This window comes from Protomyctophum bolini (genome assembly GCF_963924005.1).
Source record: "Protomyctophum bolini genome assembly, chromosome: 23".
NCBI lineage: Eukaryota > Metazoa > Chordata > Actinopteri > Myctophiformes > Myctophidae > Protomyctophum > Protomyctophum bolini.
The window spans coordinates 16,960,785-16,977,684 of NC_137884.1; the positions used below are offsets into that span (position 1 = coordinate 16,960,785).

The 16,900-nt window shown below is 41.5% G+C and overlaps 1 protein-coding gene across 1 annotated transcript; it reads right to left on the reverse strand.

The window, feature by feature from the left end:
• Positions 1-10,121: 10,121 nt before the first annotated feature.
• Positions 10,122-14,841, reverse strand: cdkn1d (cyclin-dependent kinase inhibitor 1D). Its single transcript, XM_080757363.1, has 4 exons — positions 14,574-14,841; positions 11,378-11,570; positions 10,865-11,198; positions 10,122-10,739 (listed from the first exon to the last, which is right to left on the reverse strand). Exons 2-4 carry the CDS (start codon positions 11,564-11,566, stop codon positions 10,681-10,683), a joined length of 582 nt encoding a protein of 193 aa, XP_080613489.1. The 5' UTR covers positions 11,567-11,570; positions 14,574-14,841; the 3' UTR covers positions 10,122-10,680.
• Positions 14,842-16,900: the final 2,059 nt, after the last annotated feature.

Consider the following 16,900-nt stretch of genomic DNA (forward strand, 5'->3'; position numbering starts at 1 on the left):
TGGTAACGCCCCGCCTGCCTGTGATTGGTCTACTGACACTGCCCGTCTTGACTGTCCTGTAGAAGAGGCAAACTAATATTGTTTATGCCGTTTGCTTTGATTGAATAATTGATTGAACACATATGTTGTACTACGATTTGATTGGGGTGTGTTCTAAATAAAGTGTTAGTGTTGATTATCGTGTTTTAATCTAATTATAGTAAACTAATAGGCCTACTATTACACTAAAGGATAAAGATGAAGGAAAAATAGACCTTTTTATAGTAGGCTACAATAATGTTTCAAGTTTACACATACAAACAAATTACACAATCAACACAAACACTTCACACAATCACATGTACAATTCTTTGTAGCAAATACATTTTCTTTTCACATTTGTTTCTACATGTTTTATGTCACTGTTGTTAGCTGACTTTGACCCTTTCTTTTCCTTTTTTTTTGTGCATACATACATACAACTACATCCCTTCACCTATTTCAACACACAAAAACATTTCTATGTATGGCGTGCATGTTCAATCAATTATTATTATACAAACGGCATAAACAATATTAGTTTGCCTCTTCTACAAAAATAAAACGTACAAGTTAGCGTTCTCTTGTATCATACCATACTACTTGTATCATTTATTTCCCATCACGGAGTAACCTCGCATCAGACTATCCACTATCCTGCATATCCACCTCGGAGGACAGTCAAGACGGGCAGTATCGGTAGGCCAATCACAGGCAGGCGGGGCATTACCATGCCTATGCTCGGACACAAACGGAATTCACACCTTGTCCATACCTGTTTTTCATTGTGCATTTCTTGGTCAAAGTTTATCCCATGCCAAAGCGACTGCACTCACCCAGCAGTCTGACGTCACCCAGGCGGATGTGTGCACATGCCGATCTGCCCCAGCAGTACGACCTAGTGCTGGTTGCATAGGTTGGAACCCGCTGCAGTGGTGTCCGATTAGAACTTAACCACAATGCTTAACTCTCTGACAGCATACCCTTGAGCAGACCACGGTTATTGCGAATGCAGTGAGCACTTACTATGAGACCTAGCAGATCATGTCTGTCTGTGTGTCTGTCTGTCTGTCCCGCTTTTGTGCCCATATATGGAGCTGAGTGATTACGTCACCATGACTCAGCCATAACCATATAAGGAGTCCCCAAAGCAGCTATACGTCCAAAACCCAAATATGTATGAGCTGCGTTCGCTTCCCGCGTTTGCGCGTCTTACTGGTATATTATCTGACTATACTTTGTCACGATGACTACCAATCGTATCTATACATATATTGGTTTTACCACATCGATCAGCACTAAGTCAGCCCGGACCAAATATAGGGATTGTCATTCTAGACATATCATATAGGCCAACATGCTAGTCGGATATGTCGTATATCCCAACGTCCTAGTCGGATATCCCCATGTATGGAGACTAAATATCCAGTGAGTAACTCTCCCAGATCTGATAATATGAATGGAAATGAGAGTCTTCGTTGCAGCCGCCCCAGATTTCCCGTGGAAATCTATACCGTATCAAGAAGACTCTAACATTTTTGCCTTTCTTTTTTCCTCCCAACATGTCTGACTCATCGTACTTAACTTGCCTAGGCATATATTGTGCCATATATTGTGCCTACGTCTCGTGACATCACTATGACATCATCAGGGATATTAAGCCCATATTCGGGAATGTCCCCATATATGGTCACGCATTCGCATTGTGATATCAAGACACGCTATACATGGCCATGGCCATGAACCCTTGTCCATACCTGTTTTTCATTGTGCATTTCTTGGTCAAAGTTGATCCCATGCCAAAGCGACAACACTCGCCCAGCAGTCTGCCGTCACCCTGGCGAAAATGAAGGCCTGGCCCTACCTGGGCCGTCATCAAACCCTGTACATGCAAGACACTGCCCACGCTGCCACCCTTGGATCTCCATATATGGAGCTGACCTGTTCTGACATTCCATGTTGAGATCTGACCGCATCACACCCTGTACACTGAAAACACGCTCCATATATGGCCAGTGCACTGCACGCGACCTCGAGGCCGCTTCTTGATGGGATTGGCTGAGAAGCGTAGAATACGTCACGCCTCTGTGGACAGACTGGGTACTTATCAGGCTAACTGATCAGGCTACTCACAATCAATCAGGCTATTCTCGGTCTACAGACATGTCAGCAGGCTAGATGGTTTTTTTCGACCCCAACATGTCCGAGAGCAAGAAACCTGAGGAGCCCTTCCAGTGGGTAGAATCGGAGGGAGGAGACGCGTACAACGACCTGGGCGTAAAGCCTCAGGTGGTGCGAGTGAGCGCCAGGAAGAAAACGGCCGTGGTGAACTTCACGGACATCTGCAGACTGCTGCGCCGCCAGCCCAAGCACGTGCTGATGTTCCTCTCCGCCGAGCTGAGCTTGAGCGGCTCCATAGACGGCAGTAACAAGCTCGTGTTCAAAGGAAGACTACTTCAGCTGAAGCACATCGAGCAAGTGCTGCGGAGCTACTTCAAGGAATATGTGCAGTGTCGCGCCTGCCTCTCGCCCAACACCGTCCTCAAGAAGGACGAAGCCGTCGCCGCCCTGGACGTCCTACAGTGTGAGGCGTGCCACTCGCGTCGCTCGGTGGCCGGCCTCAGACCCGGTTTATTATCCCAGGCCATCGCTGTCAAGAAGGCCAAGCTCTCTGACCACACGGCATTCGATCCCAAAATGACCACGAAGAGGAAGAGGAAAACGGCCAGACGGTGGATTTCCTTCTACACATCGTATTTGTACCTACACTTCATGTATTGCGTTGTTGTCTTGGGTTTTGGTCTCGAGCCTGGCATACAAAGCCTTGTGTGAGATGGTGGCTAAAAGTGGAAACGTTTTTCTAGAGCAGTGTTTTTCAACGTTGGATCTGCGGACCACCAGGAGTCCAAATGGAACCTGCCTGGGTCTATAACTCTTGCGTGTATAAATGGAACGGTGGAGGTCCATTTGGTTCCGTTTTACACTGTTAAATGAGTGTAGATTGGGGTTCCAGTATATAAATGATGGTGGTTGTGTAGTCTCTCTTAGAAACCCATGTCATTTCAGAAAACTATAAAAGGTGACAAAAATGCCCACATACAAAAGCTATGATGAGACGTGAACTTATCGACCTTTCTATTTTTTAAATAATAATACTTTACACTGAAAACGTTGGTCTCTAATGACGTTTCCAAAATAGTCCGCCTGTTTGAAAGTGGTTATATGAAGTTTAATTAAACGTAGGAAGTCCTCCACATTGTCTTTGTGGACCGTGTCTAAAACGCCAAATGGATGAGACATAAAACGGTAAAAGGCTTATACACTCAGTACAGTATCCACTCAAACAAACTGGACAAACAGCCACCCCCTGGGACCCTAAATGGCCCTGACCTCTCCAGTGTGCTCCTTTTTTTCCCTCCACTGACGTTTTTCTTTCATCCCGAGAATCTCGATTTAACATTAACTGTTGTATATGCACCACATAACAAAGCAGTTGGTGACCCCCTGGTGACCTGCAACCTTCATTTGCCTGTATCACTGTTCTTGCTGGAATAGTCAGGGGGATTGTTTCCGCCCACTGGTCTTCTGTGTAGCCAATCTCGGACACTGTGGGCAGCACCTCCACCCCACATTCTTCAAATCGGATTGGGTGTTCGCGCGTGACCGTCAATGCCTTTTGGTTGGATTAATGCATCCATGTTTCTGCATTTCTTTGCATGATTCGTAAAGACATTGGTTGTACAGTAGGAATTGATTGACTTGAACTTAATACTCAATGCCCTAATGTAGCGGGTTTCAACCTCTTTTGAGGGGTGCTCATTTCAGGAGCCCCTAGTTTGACATGGATTAGTCCCCAGACCACCACTTCTCTTAATCTCTGGGATCCCAATCTACTCTGTAAGGGACGGGTCAATTTATAACTTTCTATTAGAGTGAGCAAGCATAGCGTCTATAAGAACCTGATAGAGGGAATAGTGAACCTAGCCTCAAATATTATTGGGAAGCGACAGAAACAATTAAGTTGTATCTACAAGGAAGTACTTCGGAAAAAAGCTGTCAAGATGGCAATTGACCCCTCTCATCCACTCTGCAGGGAGTTCGAACTACTTCCCTCTGGTAGACGGTACAAAGTATCTAAAGCTAACCGTAACATCTTTAAAAATTCCTTCATTCCTGCCATTAAGGCACTAAATTATACCATGTCTCGTTAAATCTCTTTTAGTGTTGTTACTGTTTACTGTTTATGAGACCGAAGACACATTTCCACATTGTGGACAATAAATGGAACTAACTAACTAACTAACATTTGGCCACGGAACCAATTTTACAGAAATCTTTTAAACATGTTCACTACCTTTTGCAATCTTTGAAAATGTATTAAAGTGTAAAGTAAATAAAATGGGGGTTGATGTTGATGCTACATTCACTTCAAGAACCCCTGTATGACTTATCAATGATGACATCACCACAGCTTCAGGACCGCTTTTACTTCTATCCATTATAAAATGTTAGTTAATTATTTCAAAAACTATAAACTGTTCGGGGGAAAAAAAAACTCCTGTCGGTTTATCTCGAGAGACACAGACCACATATATACGTACATTCATAATAATTTGTTCCAAACGCTATTTGTGCTGCACTCAGTTAAGGCAGAGGCATCTGGTTTAGCCCTTCAACAATAATCTTATGTTGCAGGTTGACCTCTTTATTGATATATAATAAACATATCGCCACCTTCCTAAAATAATGGCAAATATTTTTTTGCTTGATCATCTCTTCGACTGGTCAAATCGCCTATATCCTCATGCTATTCCGTGTTTCCACCCCAGTAGTATAATTTTATTTTGCGCATATTTGTTTGTCAATAGGCATAATTGTTACAAACTTTGTGTGTGAAATAACTAAGAAATATTCACGCAATTCAGGCTGCTTTGCAGCCTAAAAATGCATTTCCCAGTTGTCTCCATGTATATTGGAATGCTACGTTTGTGATGCAAGCACCTGGGACAGCTGTCAAGTTTTGTGACACTTCTGCTTGCATTTGTGGAGGACAAGTATTTTTTGGGGAAAATCAAAGATTCTTTTCTATGTTTGCCCATAATGTCACGGTATATTTGGAGCTGATCAGTCCAGTGGTTTGGCAAGATTAGCCCTGGATACACTCGCACATACAAGGACACTTTTGTACACCTGTGGTATTAGACCACGGGACCCCCACAACTGTAATGGTCCATTGGTTCCTAACCATCATTTAAATGGGAACAGCAAACAGCACTGAACAGCAAATAGAAACCAGTATCCGGAGCTAAGTGTGTGTTTTTACTTGCCCAGCATCAATCTGGAAAGGAGCTGACACATTATCACGGGCCTATATGGTCCTCCAGCCACGCACCACCGCCTTTAGGGGGGGGGGGGGCTTCACTTCCAGCAATGATGTTTACGGATTACTGTAACTCTAACCATGAGGTGAACAATTCGGAGATCAAATAGTAGAAGAAAACCGCCAAAACTACGAAGACCAGGAAGTAAACCCATCTGGGAATCAGGGTAGATGATTGTGCTGCGTCCTTTTTAGTCCACCCACTAGACCTTGGTGGCGCAGTAGGGTAGACACGTCCGCTTGTGGTCGGTGGCGTATCGTACTGGCACACGTTCCTCTGGCAGTCATTTCTGACCTGTAGCCTATGTGTGACATCCTCTTCTCTGCAGTAGGTTTTACAATCAGGGCTTGGTTTGGCTTCTTTCTCATTGGTCATGGCTTCTCTCAGCTTCTTTTCATACAGACTTCTGGTGCTGTCGACCACGGGGCCATGTTTTATGCCGTAGTCATCAAGCAGGTGGCTTAATTCGTCTGCAGACTTGAAGCTTAGCAGGGACATAGCTGTGATTTACGTTTGCCTTTGAATTTAAGCTTATGAGCACCAATATTCAACTAAAATGTTCTCTTATGCTGGGGATTGATGCAAAATGTCATTGTTTTCATTTGACAATACTTTATAAGACATTTACGTGGTTGTGATGACAATGTTGTGACATCATTGTGATGATGTCATGTGTCATTTGCCATTACGTAACAAAATTAAACTACTACGGGCACCACACATAACCATATTAGTGATGCATGATATAACAGGTACTGGTAGCATATCGAAAACGGCAATATCGGCCATAAAAATGCCGTATCGGATCGGTCTAAAGAAAATCCAAATTATTTTCACAGATATTGATGTCGCAATAATAATCTGACCGTCAATGCCTCTGTCGCTTTTGTTTTGTGTATTTCTAATGTTTGAAGGCAGCATAATCCGCATAATATCGGAATCGGTCAGAATTTGACAATCGTGCACCCCTACCATATACAGTATGCACATAACCATATACAGGTCACAGGTGTGTGCATAGTGGTCGGATCTGTGGCTCAGGATAACTGTATCTGTCAGTCCTTGTCCCTTCTCTGCCCATAATATATTAACATAATATTACATTTACAGTATCATATATTTGTAATTGTAACCAATCCTTTCTAATAGCTAAATTCATTCTGATATTCATTCCTGATTGAAACATTACCTTGCCAACCGAAGTACAATTTAGAGATAAAGATTTAGCTAATGTAAAATATGGGGTTCCGCAAGGTTCTGTACTTGGTCCAAAGCTCATTTTATACATCAATAATATAAGTGTCTACCCTGTTAATTTTGTCTTTTTGAATTTGATGAGAATTTAATTGACCTTTGCATATTGTATGTACAACAGATGTGATAAATGACCGAGACAAATGAACTAACTAACTAACTATTCTAAATATGTGGTTTGATAAATATATTTAAGTAAAACTAAGTTTATGATAGTTGGCAAAAGGAAAATCTATTATGAACCTAAAATTAATTATATTGATATAGAATCTTTCTATATAAATGTATGACATTTTTGGGTGTAATAATTGATGGAAATCTCATAGATAATGTAAAGAAAATGTCTGAAATTATTATTGTTTATTATGATTATTATATTGTTTTTATCAGGCCTAGAGAAAGGAGCTATAAGAATAATAACTAGAACAGATACTCTGAGTCATTAGTGCTACAAAACACACACACACCTGACTTTTACTTTGTCTGCCTTACAGGTGCAACAGTTAATCGAACTAATCAATATAATTGATTATAAAACATAATGCCCCAAAAGATTTGGGGCCAAAATAAATGTGTTCAGTAAAACGATTTATTTGTATTAATGGAAAAAATAGCAGATTTATGAGCTCACGATGTGCGATGTGACATGTGAGGTAACGGGTCATGATAGATATTGTGTATAAAACTAAACATACTGGCACCCGCTGGCCTAGTGGTTCAGGCGCATGCCACATATAGGCTCTTGCCTGACAGCGTGTCGCGTGTTCGAGTCCCATTCATGACGACCTTTGCTGCATGTCTCTCCCCTTCTCTCTCTCCTTATTTCCTGTCTGTCTTCACTGTAACTATCAATCAAGGCACAAAAGCCAAAAACAAATCTTTAAAAAAAACATACTATCTAAAAAACGTATACACAGTCAAACTGGCAGAGCTATAAAATAGCTAATATCAAAGTTGTGTTGAGAATCACGGGTTCAGACAAATCTGTAAGGGCTATTGTTGCTTAGCCTGTAAGAGAGAACCTTAGCTTATGCCATAACGTTTTCTCCACTTCACTCACATCATGTAGTTTAAATGCCAAATAGACCAGTGTCACACTTATGTGGAATGGTTATTGTGTACATTATATTAGCATGTCATTGCCAGAAATATACCATGAAATATTATAAAAGTAAGCCCTGACACTCTAGCCTAGCAGCACTACCAATTGCAGTCCATATGTGAAAAGGGGTCTCTTTATATTAAGCGGTGGTTTTCATGTCAAGGGCCCCCAGAAAATGGTGTTAAAGTGATTGGTCTCAAGGACCCTACTTTGAGAACTTTTGTCACTGTACAGCACTTTGTAACTTTGTAATGTTTTGAAAGGTGCATGTCACATGAGAAGCCATTATTGTAGATGAGATGTAGTGTTACTTTATGACCAGTAGGTGGTGCTCTTAATGCTATTTTCAGAGTTCTCAGAAGTTTAGCATAGCAACACTGCGATTCAGCCATGGAAATTATATTGACACCAAAACAACTGTTTTTGTCAATGCCATTTATTAACATTTTGAACACTGCACAACCAAATGATACCAAAGTCAACAGTGCACAACAAATTGTATTTTTTTATACAGATAAAACCCAATCAAAATGGATTTGATTCTGTTGAAGTGTTCCCATACAATTACATGTCATCATTGCATGTCTAAAAAAAGATACATGGGCCAATATGAATTACTATAAAAGTATCACAAACTGTATACTGAGATTACTATGCATTCAAGCATATAATTGGCCATAGGAATGCTATAATTGAACCTGGATAGGTCAATTAGGAAAGCTAATATTTGTTTTGGGGGGCATGGGGGGGCACTGATGGGCGCATGGCGTGGAAATGACAACCTACTGTAGTAGCTATAAAGTTATGTTTTATGGAAATGTACAACTTGCATGTTTTTGACCACCAGATGTATGATCTATGTTAACCCATAGACTACTATACAGGCTGTGCCCCAGCCAATGACAGGGAAAGCAAGTTTTCTCAAACACTGCCTAATATGTGTAGATAAACACCATGAGTATCATAATTATCTTGTCAAAAATGTAGTGCAAAACATATATTACAAAAAAAAAAACATTATCAGTTAGTTATATCAAAAATAGGGCATTTGTAATTATATCCCTCTGAACAAATGGAAATACAAAATAAGTTAATATACTTTTAAAGTTTTTGTTTTGAACACGCTGAGAAGAGACACACGACAGACGCACACACAGGAACAAATACACACGTGTCATTTCTGGAGCATAAAACCTCAAAATGTCTACACATAATCTCGAGATTCACCGACAAGTAAAATTACCCACCATAATCCTGTTTATTAGGCTGAACTGAAAAGAAATCCTCTGTTAATGTATCTATTTGTAACTCTGAGTGTACAAATCAAACTCAAATGGAATCTTGCGGGTAAAGATTGCTCGGTTTCAGTTTGATTTTAGATCCTATTTTTCTTTTCTTTTTACTTATTCATGTGATTTGTCCAATAACAACTTATTTTTGACAAATCACTTGAATGAGGTAGATTATGGCTATTTATCCAAATAACTCTAAAGAAATTGACGTTTCCCTCTGCTGCTTGAGTAGGTAATGGCTCACTACAAACTAATATCAAAAGTCACTCCGGTCTGCGTTGAACCGATTTTAGTGAGAGTGTTCACCATTAGATGGATTTGAAGACGAGGGTGTTTTTATGAGCTCTGTGACGCATCACCTTTCACTCAAGCAGCAGTCCAAGAAGAACTTGTCGGTGATGTATTGGCGTTTAACCACTTTAACCCTATAGCCTCCCTATTTTGGGCACATAAAGAAAATACATTTTACCATTGTCGTTCGTCAAAAGTATATAGGGCTTAAGTGGTTAAATGGCGTAGTAATATTCCTCTTTGGTTCAAATCATCTCAGCTGCCATAAAGGGTAATTTAAAACAAGTGACACACACACACACACACACACACAGGCAAACGCACCACACTGATATACGTACTGTACATGTAAATATGTACAACACACATGATGAGTCCCATCCATACTACTGCACAGCGGTAGAAACATGACACATTTCACCTCAGTGAAAACAACATAATATCCACTCCATTAACTGTCAATGCTACATTCCCTTCATAGAGAAAAGAGGCGTGTTCAAAGCCCTACAGATTTGCAAAGAGAAGAGTAGAAGATGCTACATTGTTAAAAGCCATCAAGCTGACAAAAATACATAAGATAATCTCTGGTCTGTTAACCACAACAGCAAAATCCTAGTTTTTACAACCCACTATGCAAATGATACAAAGCAAGATCGATAATAAAATACAGGTTAGGCACAAGGTATAATTTGTGCTTTCTAAATGATCGTTATGATTATTTCGGACAGAGAAGTCAATGGTTTAAGATGGAAGAAAGACAAAGTGGCAACGGTCTGGAGTGGATTGTCGCCCATAATGGGTACTCTTGCCTTGTCTAGCTGTTTTGTTTACCTAATGCATCATTTAAAGGCAATGGCACAGGTTTCAAGAATGACCTTATCTTTGTTTTAGGCATTTGTTGTTTTTTGGCTTTCGTTTTGTTGCAAATTGTTACTTTTTTACGACCTAGGATCGCGAAAAGGTAAATAAATAAACCTTATAGTCAAAATTACATTATTACAGCAAATAGGGGTTGAGGCCTAAGGTCACATATAAGAAGAAATTACAGCCAAGGCCTGCACCTGAGAATGAACCTTTCTAGACCTTGAGCCTAATCATCGTCATTCTCTGACAGAGTGCACTCAAATAATTTCACAGTATAATTGAACAAAACAAGTTTTAAAAACAACACAAGCTAGAAAAATGTGTATAAACTATATATACAGAAACGGAATCCAAGCCTGGTGGACGTTAATTGAGGTTTTGGACAGTCAGTACTTGCTACATACAGAGGATAGGAGACTTCGGTGGCTTTTGCAGAGGAGTTGTGTTGCCACTGAGTGGGTCAGTTCTCAGGTCTTCTCTATTGTCGAGAAGAGCCTTTATAATGTAGGAGCCTCCGCTTCTTCACCCTGAAGAAATCTGCAAAGGACCACAAGAGGGCAGGTGTTAGCGCGAAGAATTTCTAAACGGTTCCGACATTTTTCAAGAATGGCACAAAATGGCGAATCGTCAAGCTATTTGTTGAACCATTAAAACTGACTGACCTGTGATGTTGGCCTGCTTGCGTTTGATCGGCCTCTGAAGTCTGTAGCACCTCCTGGTGGCCAACTCCAGGTATTCGTCGCCCGACCCGGCTGAGCTGCTGCTGGACCCCGGGGAGCCCTCGTCGGATGAGGAGGGCGCCGGCGACGCGGGTGACACCGACCGCCTTACGACACCCTTCCTGCCAAGGCCAACACCCACCACGGCCTTGTGTCTCACCGTGCAGCTGCGGTAGAATGCTGGCATGTCCTGGCAACGTAGCGCCTCCCATTGCATGGCGGACCCCGGCGTGGGCCGATCATCCTTGAAGTCGAAGCTCCAGCGCTTGGTGGCTACCTGACGCAGGAAGGAATGACCGTCGGCCATTAATATTGTCGAACAAAATGATTGCAAACAAATGGATGCGCTATTTTTCAACTGATTAATTCATACAGATGGATGGAAACGAAATGATTGTGATAATCTCAAATAATAATGAGTGATTACCGGTATATAATAATCATGACAGGCCTTACCTCCATGTTTATGCTGAGCATCCTCTGGAAGTCCTGCTGGAGCTGCCGGTGGTCCACCGGGCCAAACAGGTTCCTCCGCACCGGACCCACCTTCAGGTTCAGGGCCTCGATGCCCCCCAGCTCGGCCAGCTCTAAGTCAGACGGTCTGACACTCGAAGCTGTTGATGTTGATGAAGAAGCCATCACCATTTCCCTGTGAGTACACACGCACACACACAAAGTTAAATGCACTGTCAGGTTTTCAAACATTGTCATGTCAAGGACTTGCATATTGAAGTATTCGACAACCGACCCCCATCTGAAAAGATTTTGTGCAAGCAGGGAGCCCATAGGAGAGGATTTTAACAAACTTAGGGCCGATTCATACTCCTATTTTACCGCTGTTTCGGCGCTGTAGTGCCGAAATGATTTCGGCTCGTCAGAAATTTTCAGTAGCACCGAAGAGCCGACTTTAGGACGGTACCCGCCCCCCGAACCTCAAATGACGTCAAATTGTAGGCTCTACAGCGCCGAACCGACTTTTATTCGGCTCTAAAATAGGAGTATGAATCGGCCCTTATTCCACTCCCTTTCACCATTCTTTGGGATTTTTCTAAATCTTTCAAGTTCTGGAACCCCCTTTAGGAACCGCTGGGGTCCTAAGGGGACTTTAAGAGCCACTAGTTTAGTGTTAGTGTTGTTTACGGCCTGCAGAGTTTCAATGAGGCGTGATCTCAGTTTTATGGGTGTGGATTACAAAGGCAAATGGAGTGCTTAAACGCCACACTTACTGTACACACACACACACACACCCAAACCCTTAAACCTAACCTCTACATTTTTAAGCCTAACCTAACCCCAACCCGAATCTTTTCGTAAGTGTAAAAAGCTTCATCTTGCAGGGACCAGGAAAGTTTTCCCCGCAATGACTATCTCAAATTCTACTATTAGTTGCCGACACGTTTGGCCCACGGCATTTTGACCTCCTGTTCATAAGCGTTTTTATGTGATCAGATACACATGTGTTCCCCGCCTAACCTACTGAATAATTACTACAGGGAATGACTAACGGAATAGAACGACACCAAATAAATCCCTGTCGGTATTCACCCATAGACCCTGCCCCATACACCCTGCAATGTGCACCCTGGTTTATTACCGGTAGTCTGTTTTGAGTTAACTCAAATTCAACCTGACACACGTGTGTGCGTGTGTGTGTTCTCTCTCTAAGGAAGTGGTTGGGAACCACTGCACTGACTGACCCATTGAACCCCATCCTCCACCTGCTCTGGTGTCTGGCAGCCAGAGGTCAAATGCAAAAGGTCAACTGTAGAAAGAGACCATAGCATGGAATGTTGGGCCAGTGTAAACCCATGCATGCCCACATCCACTTGTTGATTATAAACACTTGTAAAAACGGCTGTATAAAGTTAACCATTTGCAAAAGTAACAGTAATTTACTTGTTACTTGGCATCATGAAGTAGCCTAATTAGCAAAGTGTCATATTAGATAGAGGTCCCCCGCCACCCTGTAGGCCTTATTGTTTGACTGGATAACCTTCCCTTTTCTTGCCCTGCTGGCTGCTGTGTGAATCTAGCCTGGGTAAACCCCTCCAGCAGGGGGAGTGGGTTTACCCAGGCTAGTGTGAACCCTCACAGCAGCGTCTACATTGCATAATGTTTTCCCCTTCCCATTTTGCCTCCTTGCACTGCCGTTTCACCCGCCTGACCAATGGCCAGTGCTGTAAAGTAACTAACTCAAGTACTTTTGTTTGATATAATTCGCTACATCTCAGAGGCAAATATTGTACTTTTTGGAAACTTTAGTTACTTGATTATTACTACAACATACATTAACTACTTCAACCCTTAAGTTAAAATAAATGTTCAGCCATTTGAAAATAGCTTATCTACAAGCTCACAATGTGTCACATTTTCTAAAGATGTTTTATTATACAGATTAACATTTGAAAACAGATTGTATACATTTGGGGAAGAAATTAGTACTACTTTCTATTTTAGGTACTTATATTTTGATGCCAATAAATCTTTGTATACATTCACTCACAAGTACATTTAGAGTCCTGTACTTTTACTCGTAACAGAGTACTTCTGCATTGCGGTATTGACACTTTTAATCAAGTAAAACATGCGAGTACTTTTCTCCACCACTGCCAACAGCTTCAGGCTGGCATCATGAATCTGCTCCAGTAAAAGGAAGGTGTGCCCAGAATGCCCACTGCCATGCAGAGCAGACAGTGAGTCACTAGTAACGGTCAACGGACTGTGGATAGCAGTCATTATTCCATCACTTAACTAACCGGATTTAATAAAAGCTCACACTTTCCTGCAACAAGCAGAGGGCAATGTGAGCAATAGCCTAAATGGGCTTTTTATTCATCATCACCATGTATAAGTTGTGTTGTGTGCCTGAACACCAAAACCAAAACGGCCTATCTCCTTTTGAACAAGAGCAATATTTAAAAGGGCGACATTGGAGACTGTTCCTGCCTTTCGTTTGTGTTCAATTTAAATTTCCAATTGTAACTCCGTGTAATTCACAGAATTTCACACACTCGGAGTCGGAGTTACAAGTTGGTGAGGATTTGACCCATATAAAGGGTAATTTGGACCCCTGGTCGACCCCGAACCTAATGTTGAGAACCATGCTGTTCTAGTGAAAGCTGTTTACGTGGAAAAGGTGGGCGCGGTCGGTGCTTTGTGCAGATCTACGCCCCCTAGCGGTGTCCCCCGATACGACACTACTCGGGGGAGAAAAACAACTCCACATGTTTTACTTTAGTTTTAACAAAAAATGCAATATCTCCCTGTTTTTTTGTACTGTCGTAAAGTATGGAACAACGCCAAAAACTGCATATAAAACACATTGTATATCTCCAACACATAAGTGGTCCGACAGACTCCGACTCCAAATGTGACCGTTTTACCGTTCACTGCATTGACTAATATCTGGGTCAATGAGATGCGAGTCATGCGACCCATCTTGTCAAAAACCAGATGAGGAATTTACTACCAAAAGACGGATAAATAATCTTGGTTTCTGATTAAAAAATATATGCCCTTTTAACCTCCCCAAAAATCCAGGCTAATCGGTTGATGCATGGACTTTTCATGTCGTTATTATCGAGCCTATTACAGGCACAATTACAACGAATAGCATTTAAATAGAATAATAATGTTTTAAAACGTCTCTTACCATTAGCGTCGGAAACACCAAATGTAGTACAGTCCTGAGGAAACGGTTGTTCAATTTTCTTTCGGCTACTTTTGCTTTTCTTCTGCTGCTTTCTGCGGAAAAAACAAGCACTCTAGCTGCAGTTTGAGCTCCCAAAGAGACGATCCGTACTCTGTGACAGTCTGGAAAAACAATATCACACGTTGAAGACGTAGTAAAGCCCAGTCAGTAGGTTGTAGACTTGTAGAGACACTACCCACCTAAAGCCGTCCCCCTTCTTCTTATGTGACTTGTCTTACACACAGCGTGTTTGTTATGGACCTGAAGGGGGTAGGAGGAGGGGGAGGGGGGGGTCCTACATCACGTGGTTTCCATCAAAACAATCCCAATGTTCTTGGAATCGAGCCAGGGCGGTAAAACAACAACCTCTACTAGAGACGTGAGTGAAGTCTTCTACCCCTTTCTCCATTTAAGGATCCCTGTCCTGGTGGCTGGACTGGTGCACAGCATTTTATTATGCATTTTAATTCTTGGAATCCTATTATCTGTACTGTAAAATCGCGGTGCCAATGTTAATTTAACTCACATGTAATTAAATGGTTACAGACCTGTTAAGGTGTACATTTATTTTAGAGCCCTGGTAAATAATCAACATTGAATATGCACTCCAAAAGAGACCATATGTCATATTTCATTTTTTTTAATTAATTTTTATTTCCATTAAACTTAACCCTGTAAGTAGTTCATAATGATGACAATTTTAAGATGCACTCAGATGCTATAGAGACTTTGACATATTTGGCAATCTGACAGATAAAAGTTGTGTTGTGAAGGAAGAACACTGAATTTCTGGGAATAGTGTTGAAATGCAGCCATTAGTCATAAGGAATGCTCTTCTCAGTACTCAGTTCTCATTTCTCAGTAGGCCTAACATTGCATGCGACAATGGTTCCTGGGATTTTTCCGCACACAGTAAAAATCCAGAGTGTCCTTTTAACTCAAAACGTAACCAAACGGAATGCTAAACCCCCTTTGTAAAAATGGACCCGCCTGGTCCCACTCCCATTCATACACTGAGTTAAATTGACACTTTCTTTTATTACAGTGTAGGGGCCCTCCAGCCTGAGTGGAGAGGAAGAAGGAATCTTGCTCAGTGGTATAGTAAAGTAAGTACATTTACTCTACTGTACTTAAGTACACATTTGAGTATTTAAAAAAAAAAACTTTACTGGTGTGTTTCCAATTTTCAATCTTTGACTGGCACCTCAGGCTTCTACTTTCTACTCCACTACACCTCGGAGGCAAATATAGTATTTTTTTTCGACTCCATTCATTATTTGACAATGTTATAGTTTATTACATAGCATGTAATTAACCACTTCAGCCTATGCATACTTAGGCTATTTGAAAATAGCCGATCTACAAGCTCACAATGCAACGTGTGGTGGGCTTGTAGATCTGCTATTTTCTAGACTTGTGAAATTAAGTGAGTACTTTTACTTTCAGTACTTAAGTACATTTTAATGTGAATACCTTTGTACTTTTACTCAAGTCAATTTTGAATACCAAACTTTTATTTGTAACAGTCTTTATTCTACGTGGTGGTATCAGTGTACCGGTGTATACTTTTGAGTACAAAATGTGAGTACGTATACTTCTCCCACCACTGATTGCAGTGCAATGGGGGGCCCCCCAGCCTGTGCGGAGAGGAAGAAGGAATCTTTGCTCAACTCAAACTGTGCCCCTTTTGAGTTCAGGCAGAAGTGGGTGAAGTCCCCCGATGTGACCTACATTCCGATGCATGCATCACGTCACGTTCTTGGCACCCCTCCAACTATCCGTATACGTTGCGGTGGGGGTGGAGGGGCCTATAGCTCGCTGCAACGATTGAAGCGAGAGAGAGAGCCGATAAGCTATAGGTTGAAGTTAAACTCTCTCTCGCTCAAAGTTTTTGGTGGGCTAATGCATGTACAGAACATCCAGAGGCGAGGCTGACCGTCCATCATGGGTCACTGCAGGTGTCGTTCCATATAACCTTTCTTACGTAACGCTACTGAAGATTATATAGCAGGCCTATATGATGTCTCAACCTTATATTAACTTCTTTGACCTATAACCTTTTAAAGTGAATAAAATATGATTTTGACCAATCTGTATGGTATAGTATGTCAACCCATTTAAGTCGAGAAAGCATCTGTGTCACTTAATATTTGAGCTATGCAGGTATATCTATATATATACACAGCATCATACTTTTTCAGAAAACTCTTAGGATTTAGAACAGTTGTTTTCAAAAATAGCAGATATGCAAGCTCAGAGCATGTCACTTAGTGCAAGCGTGTGTGTGT

Excerpts from the sequence above, each read along its gene's own strand:
- cdkn1d (XM_080757363.1), bottom strand. The coding sequence starts at position 11,566 with ATGGTGATGGCTTCTTCATCAACATCAACAGCTTCGAGTGTCAGACCG. Across the intron at positions 11,199-11,377 it reads TGCTCAGCATAAACATGGAG|GTAGCCACCAAGCGCTGGAG; the intron begins GTAAGGCCTGTC and ends TTCCTGCGTCAG. Across the intron at positions 10,740-10,864 it reads CAAGCAGGCCAACATCACAG|ATTTCTTCAGGGTGAAGAAG; the intron begins GTCAGTCAGTTT and ends GGTCCTTTGCAG.